Source organism: Otolemur garnettii, unplaced genomic scaffold (genome assembly GCF_000181295.1).
Source record: "Otolemur garnettii isolate 467f Iridium unplaced genomic scaffold, OtoGar3 scaffold00212, whole genome shotgun sequence".
Classification (NCBI taxonomy): Eukaryota; Metazoa; Chordata; class Mammalia; order Primates; family Galagidae; genus Otolemur; species Otolemur garnettii.
This window is the reverse complement of record NW_003852607.1, coordinates 1,926,264-1,941,363: the sequence shown is the minus strand read 5'-3', so window position 1 is coordinate 1,941,363 and position 15,100 is coordinate 1,926,264. Positions and strand designations below refer to the sequence as shown.

The 15,100-nt window shown below is 45.0% G+C and overlaps 1 protein-coding gene across 1 annotated transcript in view; it reads left to right on the top strand.

Moving 5' to 3' along the window:
* Nucleotides 1-15,100, top strand: part of LOC111722105 (zinc finger protein 880-like) — a 47,350-nt gene that overhangs the window by 3,471 nt on the left and 28,779 nt on the right. Inside the window, 3 exon segments of the mRNA XM_023507982.1 lie at nucleotides 6,306-6,385; nucleotides 8,214-8,340; nucleotides 9,068-9,211. Of these exon segments, the coding sequence (XP_023363750.1) occupies nucleotides 6,306-6,385; nucleotides 8,214-8,340; nucleotides 9,068-9,211 (351 nt within the window).

The window sequence follows — 15,100 nt, the reverse complement described above, 5'->3', positions numbered from 1 at the left end:
AGGCAGGAGACTGGCTTGAGCCCAGGAGTTGGAGGTTGCTGTGAGCTGTGATGCCACAGCACTCTACCCAGGGGGACAGCTTGAGGCTCTGTCTCAAAATAAATAAATAAATAAATAAATAAAAGGGAAAAATCCACAGACGTCAACTTTATTACAAGGAGATAGATAATCTGTATTGCTGAATCCCTAGAAACCATTAAGCCACTTGCCACTGACTGGTATTCCTATTCAGAGTGAGTCTTTCATGAAAGAAAGACATTTTTGTTGTGGTGCCAAGAAAACTGGCACCCAATAGATTTTATTTCATCCAAAATCACTAAAAAGGTGAAACTATATAATGAGTAAATTCTGTTTTAATAATTTCAGGTTGGATATGCTCATGCACTCATAGTCTCAGCTCCCTGGGAAGCTGAAGCAGGAGGATCACTTGAGAAGAGAAAACAAAAGACCTAAAATATATAACAACTTTAAAATAAAATCGTACTTTCGAATGACCTTATATTCACACGAATTTATGGTACGTATAGAACATACTGACGTGACCCTCCTGTGAGCCCACACGCCCAACAAAGTTTATCTTAAAGGGACATAATCTCTAGAGTATAAGAGAATAACTAGTATGAAGAACATGTACGTAATTCCCATCTAGATTCAAGAGTCACTGCTTTTTTCAAAGCAACGCTCCTTACACTGGCCTGAGCTCTCCACGCCTCAGGGTGTTGTCCCTATGAAAGTCTCTCAAGGTCAACTCAGGCTTGAAGTTCCCCCTCCGGTTGAAGGAGGAACAGAAACAAAGAATTTCTAGTGTGTTCTGTTAGGCATCAGCCTGAAACTACACATTCAGCCCAGGGAGGGGTTTGCAATTCATATTGTAGTTTGCCTCACCTGCAGACATTCCTGGCGTGTTTAAGGTAATCACAGAACTTAATTTTAATTGCAGGAACGTCCCTGGATTTAATCCCAGCAGACTTTGATGCTCCCAGCCAGATTCCATTTCCCTGATCCCTCAGTTGCTCCTAAATCCGTGAAACTGGGTACCATTTTTTTGTTGTTTTGTTTTTTTCTTTTAGAGCACAGCCTTTTTAGGCTTAGGCTAGGGCCATCCGGGCTGCAGCCTCTCCTGCGCCTGTAGACCTGGAAGCTGTGGTGGTGGAAAAAGGGGACTGCGTGGCTGGTGAGTTTCCTTTTTCGGATTGGGTGTTCACTTCGCAGTCCCCCGTGCTTTTATACACCGAATTGGCCTGCAGAGCCCTTAACTCCCTGCACAGTTCCTTCGCCTGGAATAAATTCTCGTCCCAGGGGTCGCTTCCCTGTGAGCTGAGTCGCCTCAGGTGGGTTGGGTCCCCAGACTTCTGCGCTTTCACACTCTGTTCCTCCTTAAAGCCCTTCAGTGATCCCTGCACTCCCCTGGGGCCCTCAAAAGTCCTCACCCAGGACAGCAAAAGTCCTCACCCGGTTCGGCTGTTCCTGCCAATCAGAGCTCAAAGCCGTTCACCAGTGTACCCAGAGATGAGACCAGGAGAGGTCCAGGCCTAGTTTAATGAAAGGGGACTGAGATACGTCCAGACAAAGGTGGTTACTGCAAGGAGAGTGGTTTGGGGTTTGTTTGCATAGGGGTAGGAAGATTCCACAGCTTGCTAAAAGGGGTTGGCTGGCTATGGTCTTTCCAGCAGAACACTTGGGATGGAGCCGGCTAGGTCTTTTATTCTGGGGAGGGGAGATGGAGAAGGGTTTAGTCACATAACAGGGCCCCCAGGCCTTGCTGGAACCCTCCCTGAAGGGCAGTGTTACAGCTCCAACCCTGGAGGATCCATGTCCTATGCTTGGCCTTGGGGTTCTGCAGACCCCACCTCTGCCCTAATCTGCCCCCTCAAACACATCCTGCCATTGTCCTAGACAGTGCTCCATAACCACTTCTGCTAGGTGCAGGTTGGGACAGGACAGCAGTACTTGTCATATGATACCTAATGTCCTTTAATCCCTAACTCTCATGAGCTCTTCATGTAAGCATGTTATTCCTGTTTCGTTGTTTGTTTTTGCAGTTTTTGGCCGGGACCAGGTTTGAACTGGCCACCTCCAGTAGATAGAGCTGCTGGAGCCCTACTCCTTTGAGCCACAGACACTGCCCTTCCTGTTTCTTTTCTTTTCTTTTCTTTTTTTCTGAGACAGTCTCAAGCTGTCACCCCTGGGTAGAGTGCCGTGGCATCACATCTGACAGCAACCTCAAACTCTTAGGCTTAAGCAATTCTCTTGCCTCAGCCTCCCGAGTAGCTGAGACTACAGGCGCTCACCCCAACACCTGCCTGTTTTTTGGCTGTAGTTGTCATTGTTGTTTGGCAGGCCCAGGCTGGATTTGAACCGGGCAGCTCCTGTGTATGTGGCTGACGCCCTAGCCGCTTGAGTTATAGGCCCCAAGCCATCCTGTTTTATATTTTTGAATGTGTGGAGTAAGAGACACTGAGTGCAAAAGAGAGGAAACAGAAAAACTTAGAGGAAGACTGAGGTACACGCATGAATGCTGCCCAATTGAGGACCTGGGAGGGATTTGCAATGAGACAAGAGAGTGAAAGCAGAAGGCAAGACACCAGCAGGGGGAGAACAGTCCCTGAAGCAATTTAGAGAAAACCTAGATCTCCTGACACATGAAGGACAGCGACACAGGGAGAGGCCAGCAAATGGGGAGTCGCCTCAGACAGAGAGTCCTGGGAGGGCAGGAATGATTGGGAGTGAGGGCAGACAGCAGCCTGGTGCTGGGACACCAGGAGGGGGCACCTGGTGACAAGGAGAGCAGAGAAGGAACCAAAGCTGGATGGGAGAGAGAGAAGGCAGGGTATGGGACAAGGAAGAGGAAACTTGAAAAGGAGAGCAGAAAGGAAGCAGAGATGGGGAAGAAAGAGGGAAAGATAACGTGAGATAAAGAAGGAATAGAATAAAGAATGAGAGAAAGAGCAGGAGAGAGGGCAACAGAATGAGGAGCAGAAGCCCAGGGGAAAAACATAGAGGAGAAGGGAAAAGCAAGAGAAGGTGAGGATGAGAGGATTGTAGAGAATGAGGGAGGGAAACACAAGGATATGAAGACAGGGCCCCTGAGCCCAGATGAGTCTTGAGGTGATTGTGATGATTAAGTTGTAACTTAGTGTTTCCCCTATTTGTGATCCAATAAGTTTACCATTTGCTGCAAAGATACAGATGAAGTTGAGAATTGAATGATGCCTGTCCGTAATGCTTATGCATAAAATAATTCCCAGCCTCACAGGCTATCCTCCACTTGTAGCCAGGATTCAGCCAGCAGGCACTGAGTTGACTCATACCATTATGGGTCATCCTCTTCCCTTTTCCTGAGATGGGGTAGGGAGTGGGGCAGTGTATGAGTTCTGCTTTCACGATCAATACATCAGTGAGCCTTCAACACACAATATAGCACCTCTGGTCCCTATACTATGTGGGGGTCCCTCCACATCAGCATGCAGGTGTCCATCACACACCCATAGGGTCACCCATACGGAAACTCGGTTATCACACTGTGTGGATGTGGCATTAGATCTCCAGTTTGTCAGGCTCAGTCCTGAAAAGCTGTAAGTTGTGTCTTGTATAACTCTTTCCTCATATTTTTGTAATTTGATAGAGCTGTTCACACACTTAGGAAAACCTTTTCTGTAGGTTGACTCATTTGATACAGAAATATTCCAGAGCACATACGTGGACAGAAGCAAGCACCATTCTCACAGATTAATGAAAACCTAGAATGGGGGTTGGAAACCATAATATTTATCTGCATCTGAAGGGAGGGACAGTTGTGGGGACTCAGTCTTTGTCTTGTGGGATCTGACCCTATCCACAAGTCAGTACTATCAAAATTGAGTGAGATTATCAGGCAGCCACCTGGGGGTCTCCCAGAGTAGAGGTCACTGAGTAAAACCACACACATTAGTGACTAGAGAGAAAATATTATTTCATGTTCAGTATGAGTAGTTTTTCTATTTCCTACATTAAAGGGAAGACATTTCGTAACAATATACCCTCCCTGTCTCAGGACCTGAGAGCTCTACTCAGTAGTGACAGGGAATGGTCTGACTCCACTTCTGGCCCTGCCATTGTGCACAATTGCGATTATGCACATTGAGACTCAGAGTCTCATGGTGGCCTGCATCCTGTCTATACTGCTTAATACATATTTAGTTTTATTTTCATTTGTATATTAACTTTTTTTTTAGACGATATCTGTTGCCGCAGGTAGTATGCCCTGGTGTCATCATAACTCATAGCACTTTCAAGCTCTTTGGCTTCAGAGATCCTCTTGCCTCAGCCTCCCAAGTAGCTGGGAGTTGAGGGGCCTACCACAACACCTTGCTAGTTTCTATTTTTAGTAGACACTGGGTCTCACTGTTGCTCAGCCTGTTTTAGAACTCATGAGCTCACGGGATCCTCCTGCCTTAGCCTCCCAGAGTGCTATGATTACAGGCATGAGCCAACGATCCTGGCCAAGACATTCTATCTTAACACATTGTTGACTGGTAATTTGGGGCAGACGGAATCTTGTGTCACTGGTTATTATTCCAGTGACAAAATCAAGAAACTTTTACAAAATCATACTTTATCCCATGTTTTAAAAATTGTTAATACCTCATGCTGGTGCAAATGTGAGTTAACCTGTGATGGGTCAGCAATATGTTCGGTGCATTTTTCTATTAAAGATGGAGAAAGTACATGTTTACATGAAACAGGTGGGACAACACATTTTGAATCTTTTTTTTAATTAAATAATAACTATGTACATTAATGCAATTCTGGGGTACAATGTGGTGTTTTCATATACAATTTGAAATCTTTTCATCAAACTGGTTAACATAGCCTACATGTCATTTTCTTAGTTATTGTATTAAGACAATTATATTCTACTCTTAGAAAGATTCACTTGTACCCTTGTAAGATAAACCATAGAAGTGATCCCTCCAATCACCCTCCCTCCACCCATTTCCCCCTCCCTTCTCCCTCCCTCCTCCCCGTATACTTAGGCTGTTATTAGGTTATAGATTTCATATGGAAGCTATAAATTAATTTCATAATACAGCTGTGTACATTGGACACTTTTTCTTCTATTCCTGTGACACTTTGCTAAGAAGAACACTTTCCAGTTCCATCTATGTGAACCACATTTTGAATCTTAACTTTAGACATAAGAAGTAGTATGCAGGACTGCGCCTTGGCTGACTGTGCTCCGAGGGCCTCTTTTCCCCAGGTTGTTCCTGCCTCACGGTGTTTACATTGGAGCTCTCTTTTTGTAGAAGTCTTTTCCCCTCAGCTGCAGGTCACATGCACCCTTTCACCTTCTTACTGGGGACTTCTGCCCGCTATTTAATATTTAATATTTCAGCCACATCTTCACTCCCATCTGGACCCTCCTGGTTCACTTTGGCCAACCTGACATTTTCTTTTGGGTCTCTCACCTTTTACTTTCTGAACACTGGTGACAAGAAGTCTCCAGGGGGACAACAGATCCAGAAGGAAGGAGGGGTCCTGGCCTTGGCCCTGTGAGCAGAACTCAGCCTGGTGTGACATTAGAATCCTGAGGCTTTTTTCAAATACATCTCTCATGTCCCCCCTGCCATTTCCACAGTCAGGTTGGGACCCACCTTGAGTAATGGTTCCAGTGACCAGGTGTGTCCAGTCTTTGTACAGCACTGAGCAACAAGGCTTTGTGTTCTCCAATTCTGATGGCTGAGTTCAGAGGGGTGAGGGGCTGTGCCCTGGAGTGGAGCTCAATACAGTTCAGCTCCCCAGTGCTACAGGGTCTATGGGGGCTTCAGCACGAGAGGGCCTAGGTCTGCTGAAGGGGTCAGAGAATGACTAGTTCTCATCCTGTAGGAGTGTTGACCCTGCATCCCCCTGGTGTTATGGACAGGAGAGAACCATGTTCTTTTGTTTTTTCTTTCTTTTTTTTTTTTTGAGATAGTCTCCCTTTGTTGCCCCCGGTAGAGTACTGTGCTGACATAGCTCACAGCAACCTCTAACTCTTGAGCTCAAGTGATTCTCTTGCCTCAGCCTCATGAGGAGCTGGGACTACAGGCACCCAGCACAACACCTGGCTATTTTCTTCAGAGATGGGGTCTCGCTCTGGCTCAGGCTAGTCTCCCAACTTGGGAGCTCAGGCAATCTGCCCACTTCGGCATGAGCCACCTCGCCCAGTCTGAGAACCATCTCCTTACATAGGAAGTCTTTCCTCTCCAAGAGATCCTTTCAACAAAAGGGGAGTGTGTTGACTGAGTGAGTATTAAACATCCTATTTTTTTACAATAGGGATTGATTTTTAAAGATTGCCTTTGGTGAAGAAGCTGAGATTAAAGGTAAAAGGAAAGAAGAGGAATCTAGAATGGTTTCTACTCAGGTACAGTGATATTCTCAGTGGATCATCATGTGTCTTTCCTTTCTCAAATGCTGGCTTTGGAGTTGCTGATCTTCTCTGACTCTGAGCTATTCTGAGGGTTGCTCCCCCTCACCCATGCCTTCTTTCGTTTATTCTCATTTCCACTTTGAAGCCATGTCACTGTGCCCTAGTGACATGAACTCATGAAGAGGCTCCATTAGACAAAGTCCTAGGAAGGGCTTCACCCAAGCCCTAGGTTAGAGAGGAGGTATGGTCCTGGGTTTCAGTGTAGTAGGGCAGCAGGGACTATTCAAGGGCTGCATTTGGTTGTACTGCCAGTTCTCTGTACATAAGGATTAGACCAGCTGCACATGGAAGTTATGGGGTAACATGGTACATTCTGGAAAGGGTACCTTGTTAGAAGACATCTTTCTTTTTTTTTTTGAGACAGAGCCTTAAGTTGTTGGCCTGGGTAGAGTGCTGTGGCATCACAGCTCATAGCAACCTCTATCTCCTGGGCTCAAGCACAGCTCCCAAGTAGCTGGGACCACAGGCGCCTGCCACAACGCCTGGCTATTTTTCAGTTGTAGTTTTCATCGTTGTTTGGCGGGCTCAGGCTGGATTCAAACCCAGCTGCTCAGGTGTATGTGGCTGGCACCTTAGCCACTTGAGCCGCAGATGCCAAGCTAGAATACATCTTTCTGCTTGATTTTCTACTACATTTCAAGCTAAATTGGGTGAATCCCTGTGCTTCTCATGCCAAATTGTTTATTACCAAGAATAATAGGCTCGGCGCCTGTGGCTCAGGTGGCAAAGGTGCCAGCCACATACACCCAAGGTGGCGGGTTTGAATCCAGCCTGGGCCTGCCAAAACAACAATGACGGCTGCAACCAAAAATAGCCGGGCATTGTGGCAGGCGCCTGTGGTCCCAGCTGCTTGGGAGGCTGAGGCAGTAGACTCGCTTGAGCCCAGGAGTTAGAGGTTGCTGTGAGCTGTGATGCCACGGCACTCTACCCAGGGGGATAGCTTGAGGCTCTGTCTCAAAAAAAAAAATGAAAAAGAAGAATATAAACAACAGACGCAGTTGTTCCCCCCTTTAATCCTAGCACTGTGGGGGGTCGACGTATGTGGATAGCCTGAGCTAACAGTTTCCAGACCAGTCGGAGCAAGGGTGAGACCCCTTCTCTAAAAGTAGCTGTAGGTTATGGCAGATGACTGTAGTTACAGCTACTTATTTGGCTGAGGCAAGAGAATCACCTGAGCCCAAGAGTTTGAGGTTACTGTTAGCTGTGACGCCTTGGCACTCTACCGAGGATGACAAAATGAGATTCTGTCTCACACATAAAAAAGAATAGTATGGACAGACAGACGGGCATCAATGATACCGAATGTTCTATCATATTGAATCTATATTATAAAACATGAGCAGGAGGTTGGTTTAATCATTCTGAGTGTTTCCTTTTGGCAGAGGCTGTGCTGTTTCTTCAAGGACTTTTTTTTTTCTTGAGACAGTCTCACTTTGTTGACCTTGGTAGAGTGCCATATCATCACAGCTCACAGCAACCTCCAACTCTTGGGCTTAAGCCATTCTCTTGCCTTAGCTTCTCAAGTGACTGGGACTACTGGCAACCCCCACACCACCCAGCTATCTTTTTGTTACAGTTGTCATTGTTGTTTAGCTGGCCTGGGCTGGGTTTGAACCTGCCAGCCTCAGTGCATGTGGCTGGCACCATAACCACTGTGCTACGGGCACTGAGCCCACATCAATTTTTTTAATCACTTTTTGGTTTTCTGTGAAGTAAAGATTTCATTACATCTCAATATGGTGAAACACATTTTCCATTTTAGGGACCCTTGATATTCAGGGAGGTGGCTATAGAATTCTCTCAGGAAGAGTGGCAGTACCTGGATCCTGCTCAGAGGACTTTATACAGGGCCGAAATGTTGGAGAAATACAGGAACCTGGTCTCCCTGGGTGAGGATAACGTGGCTCTCACAGTTGGGCTCTACCCTGTATGTCTTTGTATTTTCTCTTCTGTGCCTTGTGGGAACCACCGCATAGCTTAACTGAGTGAAAAGCTCTATGTCCTTTCTGGACTTTCAGCGTCCCATTTCCTCAGCTTTTGTGCCTGCTGTCGTACTAGGGCCTACCTATGCAAAAATCCCTCATGGTAGATTTTTTAGAAAAATACCTAGTTCCCTATTTTCTACCCAGGACCTTTGATTCAGTACTTCCTGACAGAGAGCTCGATGTTTGTATAGCACAGATTCATACACATTGAGAAGGCGGCCTTATGTGGATGAATTTGTGAAATTTGTTTTCTTTTTTTTGAGACAGTCTCACTTTGTCCTGCTTGGTAGTGTAACATGGTGTCATAACTTATAGCAGCCTCAAAGTCTTGGGCTCAAGGGATCCTCTTGCCACAGCCTCCTGAAAAGCTGGGACTACAGATGCTCCCCACAACACCTAGCTATTTTTTTAGAGAGGGAGTCTCACTCTTGCTCAGGCTGGTCTCAACTCCTGAGCTCAAGCTATCTACCTGCCTCTACCTCCCAGAGTGCTAGGATTATAGGTATAAGCCACTGTGCCCAACCTGAGAAATACTTTGCTTGATCCATTTATAATGTCCTCTGTCTTACCTAACCATAGGGTTTTAATTTTGCCAAACCCACAGTACTTCTTGATTCTTTGTTTTTATAAGCAGGACTCTTGCTTCCTGACCTGACCATTCTCTCCATGTTGGAGGAAGGGAAAGAGCCCTGGACTGTGGAGATTGAAGTGAAAACACCATGTAATTCAAACTGAGAAGAATGGATCAAAGATGTGCACTCCGATAAGAGCTCAGGTGGGCACAGTGGAAGCCATACTGCTATACGGTGTGTGGGAAAGGTTGCAAATTAGGGGTTCGGTTATGAACAAAAGGTTAAATCCTGTGAGTTCTAAGCAGAAATCTTTGTCTTTATGTACCACTCTGTTCTTTGGATGTGGAACAGTTGATTTTTTTTCAACCTGCAGTAGTTCTCCAGCTGAAACAGAGATCAAGGCAAATTATTTGATTGCATGACACCTCTGTGATCTTTTTGGTCCTCTGTCTGGGTCACTGCAGGGCCATTTCCAAGGATCTCTTTTCCCTATTGTGTGTCTTTCTGTATTTGACTCCATCTGGTCCTTAGTTCCTTGTCCATGAAGGTGAAAGGAGATACTGCAACAGACCCCACATGTTGACCTCTTCAGGTGCCATCCCATTTCCTGTACTTGGAAGGCCTAATCAGGGCCTGGGAACACACTGGCTGCGCTTTTTTTTTACATCTGGAGCCAGGGGACATGGGGAGCTGTCTCCAGCCCTCTCTGCCTTTTCAGGTCAGTTGGAGATTAAGAGAAAGCCAGAGTGTTCATCGCCTTCTCCCCTGCCACTCAACACAGGAAACCCTTTGATGGCCACTAAAAACTGGTTGTTGGTGGGGAAAAACCCAGCACATTTTGCTGACCAGAAGAGAGCTTCCTGTACTTGATTTGTGACCCTGTCTGCCTGAGTTATGGTCACCCAAGCCTGCTCCCATGTCATACTCCACTCACAAGTAGCAGGTTGTCACTTCTTCTTTTAACCAAACAGATGCGAGGTGGAGGTGTGTTGAGGCCCTGGTCTGGTGTGATTATTTTCAAGGCTGGCTCACAGCTCTCAGTGACACACTTTCTGTGCTTGTGGTTTATTATAAGGGACATGTGAGACAATACAGATGAACAGCAGATGAAGACACTCACAGGGCAAGGCTCCTTGCAGCTTCACTGGATACCCCACCCTCCACACACATCTATGTGTTTTGCATTTGGAATTTCTGCTAACCCCACAGGCAGGGATTTTTATTGAGGTGTCATCATGTGGGCATGATTGATGTTGACTCAGCCTTCAGCCCTTTCCCCTTTCTAGGGGATGTTGGCTGGGCCTGAAAATTTCAGCCTTTTAGTCACAGTTTTGTATTTCTACTGACCAGCCCTTATGGAGGACACCATTGAAATAGACTTATTAGAACATGTCACATTCCTGTCACCCAGGAAATTTCAACGTGTTAGGAGTGTATGTGAGGAAACTGGGAGGAGACCAGTGTATGTGTTTCTTCCTATTTCACAAGATCCCTGAGCCACTCTATAATTATGCTTTGCCCACACTTTGCTGCTGTGTGTAGGTGGGGACAAGATTGGCTCTTATGAGATTTGTGTATTTATTTATTTAGAGACAGAGTCTCAAGCTGTCACCCTGGGTAGAGTGCCGTGTTGTCACAGCTCACAGCAACCTCTAACTCTTGGGCTTAAGTGATTCTCTTGCCTCAGCCTCCCAAGTAGCTGGGACTACAGGCACCCGCCACAACGCCCAGCTATTTTTTGGTTGTAGTTGCCATTGTTGTTTTAGCTAGCTCGGGCCAGGTTTGAACCCACCAGCCTCAGTGTATGTGGCCAGCGCCCTACCTACTGAGCTGTGGGCGCTGCTGAGATTTTTACTGAGTAAGAGGAAAAGTGAGGGGACAGGAGGGCCCTGTGTTAGATCCCCAGGTTCGTGTGGTGAGCATAGCTCACTGGAATGATGGGTGTGGTTCCTACTCCACTGTCATTTGTTTCAGCCACCTCTAGTCTCATGTTTTCCTTTTTGCATATTATACATGATTCTGGTTTTTATATATTTAATTGTCTGTTTTACTATTGTGTATGTTTTTCTTTGTATTTATTCCTTTTGTAGACTGTCCTGTCTAGAATGTGATGAGATGCCATACCACTGTGTCTACTGATTTATATATTTTAGAAGATGTCTTTGTTCAGTATAGAGGTTGTAGCCAGCAGGAATTTCCTTAAAACCTACAAAGTGGAAAAGGTTTACTTTGGTAATTTATTTATTTATTTTTATTCTTTGGTAATTTAAATATTTGGTTTTCTTCCTAGTACATACTATTAAAGTGTGCTTTTGTCATTTACTTCAGTTTATGACCTGGGAGTTCTTTTTTTTTTTTTTGAGACAGAATCTCACTGTGTGGCATCACAGCTCCCAGCAACCTCAAAGTCTTGGGCTTAAGCGATTCTCTTCTCTCAGCCTCCCGAGTAGGTGGGACTATACATGTCCACCACAACGCCTGGCTATTTTTTTGCTCCAGTTGTCATTGTTGTTTAGCTGGCCTAGACCGGTTCAAACCTGCCAGCCTGGGAATATGTGGCCAGTGTCCTACCCACTGAGCTTCGGGTGTCACCCTGGGATTTTTTTTTAAGACAGAGTCTCACTTTGTCATCCAGGTAATATGCAGTGGTGTCATCCTATCTCACTGCAATGTCTACCTCCTGGGCACAAGCTATACTCCTGCTTCAGCCTCTCAAGTAGCGGGAACGACAGGAGCCTCCCAGGATACACGGTTCATTTTTTATTTTTAGCAATGACGGGATCTTGTTCTTGCTGAGGCTGCTCTCAAACTCATGAGCTCAATGTTCCCTCCTGCCTGGGCCTCCTATAGTGATCAGATTGCAACTCTGAGCCCCCACACCTGCTGAAATAGTGCTGCTCTCTTTTTTTGCAGTTTTTGGCCGGTGGCCGGGTTTGAACCCGCCACCTCTATATATGGACCTAGCACCCTACTCCTTTGAGCCACAGGCAGTGCCCCTGCTGCTCTCTTTTTAATTGAGGTTTGTATATATCCACTTACAATCCTGTCCTTAATTCTTTTGAATATATGCCCAGATGTGTTATCATTGGCTTTTAAGATAATTTGGTATTTTTTTTCTGTAGACATAGTCTCACTATGTTGCCTTCAGTAGAGTGCCAGTGGCATCACAGTTCACAGCAACCTCAAACTCTTGGCTAAAGCTATCCTCTTGCCTCAGCCTCCCAAGTAGCTAGGACTTCAGGCGTCCACCACAACTCCCAGCTGTTTTTTTTGTTGCATTTGTCATTGGTGTTCTAGCTGGCCCAGGCCAGGTTCTAACCCACCAGCCTCGGGTATGTGGTTGGCACCCTACCCACTAAGCTATAGGCTCCAGGTCAGCTAATTCAATTTTGAATCATCTGAGGAAATTTCATGCTGGTTTTCATAGTGTTTCCACCATTTTATATTCCAAGCAACAGGGCTCAAGTCTTTCTTTTTTCATGTTTTCACCAACCTTTCTTATGTTGGGGTGATTTTTCTTTTATTATTTTTGAAGATAAACATCCTAGTGGATATGTTTACCTTGTTCTTTGTATATTGATGTTTATCCAGGAAGTTATTGTTCCTTACAGTCTCATAAATCTTTTCAGCTATCATTATTTTTTGCTCTTATATTTACAATAGAAAGTAAACTTTGCTTTTCTTTGAGACAGAGTCTCACTTTGTCACCTTCGGTAAAGTGCTATGCTGTGTCTTCATAGCTTATAGCAACTGCTAACTCTTGGGTTCAAGCCATTCTCTTTCCTCAGCCTTCCAGGTAGCTGGGACTACTGGCATCCACCACAGTACCTGGCTATTTTTAGAGATGAGATGGGGGTCTTGCTCTTGCTAAGGCTGGTCTCAAACTTCTGAGCTCAGGCAATCCACTCACCTCGGCCTCCCAGAGTGCTAGGATTACAGGCTTGCGCCTCTGGGTCTGGCCTCCATTAAGTAAAGTTTTGAGGTCATACACAGTAAGGGTCCACCTTCATTTTTCTTCTGTGTATTCAGTTTCCTTTGCACTATTTGTTGAAGGGATTGTCCTTTCCCCTTACATGTTAGTATCACCCTGACTGACCATCATTAGACAATGTAGTTGAGGGATTCTGACTGGTTCTCTAGGTCATTGCTTTCTACATCTGTCTCCATGGCAGTACTGCACTGCTTAGATAAGGTGGCTGTGTGATAAGTTTTGTAATTTATGTAACATGAGACCTCCTGCTTCATTTCATTGAAGTTTCTTTTCCTATTGACAGCAAGCTGTCTCAGTTTGTTGCCCGCAGTAGAGTGCCGCAGCATCACAGCTCACAGCAATGTCATACTCTTGGACTCAAGCAATTCTCTTCCCTCAGCCTCCCAAGTAGTTGGGACCATAGGCACCCACCATGCACAACACCAGGCTATTATTTAGAGATAAGGTCTTGCTCTGGCTCAGGCAGGTCTCAAACTCATGAACTCAGGCAATTCACCTGCCTCAGCCTCCCAGAGTGCTAGGATTACAGGCGTGATGTGTGATTTCCTTTTAGTTAAAGGATACATTTATTTCTCTAAGAAGTTTCATTGGGATTTTGCTAAGGATTTCACTGAATCTGTGGGTCACCTTGGTTGTTATTGACATTTAACAACCAAAGCATGAACATGGGTCTTTTTTTTTTCTAATTTCAGGTTAATTGATGGTATAAACCATTAATTTACATTGTATGAGTTTGTTAGGTAAATTCTAAGTTGTAGTTGAGCCCTTCACCCAGGAGGTATGCCACTGTATGCCTACAGTGTGCCCAAAAGTTGTGAGCTTACAAAATCCTCTTCTTCTTCTCCACTTCTCCCCCACTTGAATTTTATTATGTTTATCTCTCATGTGTGCATTCATGTGCTCATCTACTGGTGTCAGATTAGTATTGAGTACATGGGATGCTTGCTTTTTTTTTTGAGGTAGAGTTTTAAGCTGTTGCCCTGGGTAGAGTGCTATGGTGTCACAGCTCACAGCAACCTCAAACTCTTGGGTTCAACCTCAATTCTCTTGCCTCAGCCTCCCAAGTAGCTGAGACTACAGGCACCCACAACAACACCCAGCTATTTTTTTATTGCAATTGTCATTGTTGTTTAGCTGGCCCAGGCTGTGTTTGAACCCGCCACCCACTGTGTATGTGGCTCACACTGTAACCACTGTGCTATGGGGGCCAAGCCTACCTTTTTGTTCTTGTTATCATTTACTTAGGCCAAATATTCTCCAGATCTATCCAGGTAAATACAACAGATGGAATGTCTCCATTTCTCTTTATGGCTTAATAGTATTCCCTGGTCTACATATACCATAGTTTATTTATCAATTCATGAGTTGATGGGCACTTGGGTTGTTTCCACATCTTGGCAATTGTGAATTGAGCTGTGATACATATTCTTGTTCAGAAGTCCTCATGTTCAAGTGATTTCTTTTCTTCTGAGTAAATGTCTAGTAATGGGATAGTGTAATGAAAGGGAAGGTCCACTTTTCACTCTTTGAGCAGTCTCCATACTTCTTTTCTTTTATTTATTTATTTGTTTTTTAACTCAAAAGCTACTTCTTGACCAATACAATAGATACATAAATCACACATGTGACTATGAAAGGAAGTACAGTGGCGCCTGTGGCTCAAAGGAGTAGGATGCTGCTCCCATATGCTGGAGGTGGCAGGTTCAAACCCAGCCCCTGGCCAAAAACTGCAAAAAAAAAAAAAGAATTGTAGAAGTTTACAAGTTTGTAATAATAAAGAGTCAATAGCAGATGCAAAATAAACAAAAAAGAATATAATTATATGTACATACACCTCTTTGGCAAGAAATTTGGAAACCTATAATAAAAAATCTTTTAAATTTTAGGTTCTTGGGCAGTGCCTGTGGCTCAGTGAGTATGGTGCCAGCCCCGTATACTGAGGGTGGCGGGTTCAAACGCCATCCCAGCCAAACTGCAACAAAAAAATAGCCAGGCGTTGTGGCAAGGCGCCTGTAGTCCCAGCTACTCAGAAAGCTGAGACAAGAGAATCAATCACCTACGCCCAAGAGCTGGAGGTGGTTGTGAGCTGTGACACCACAGC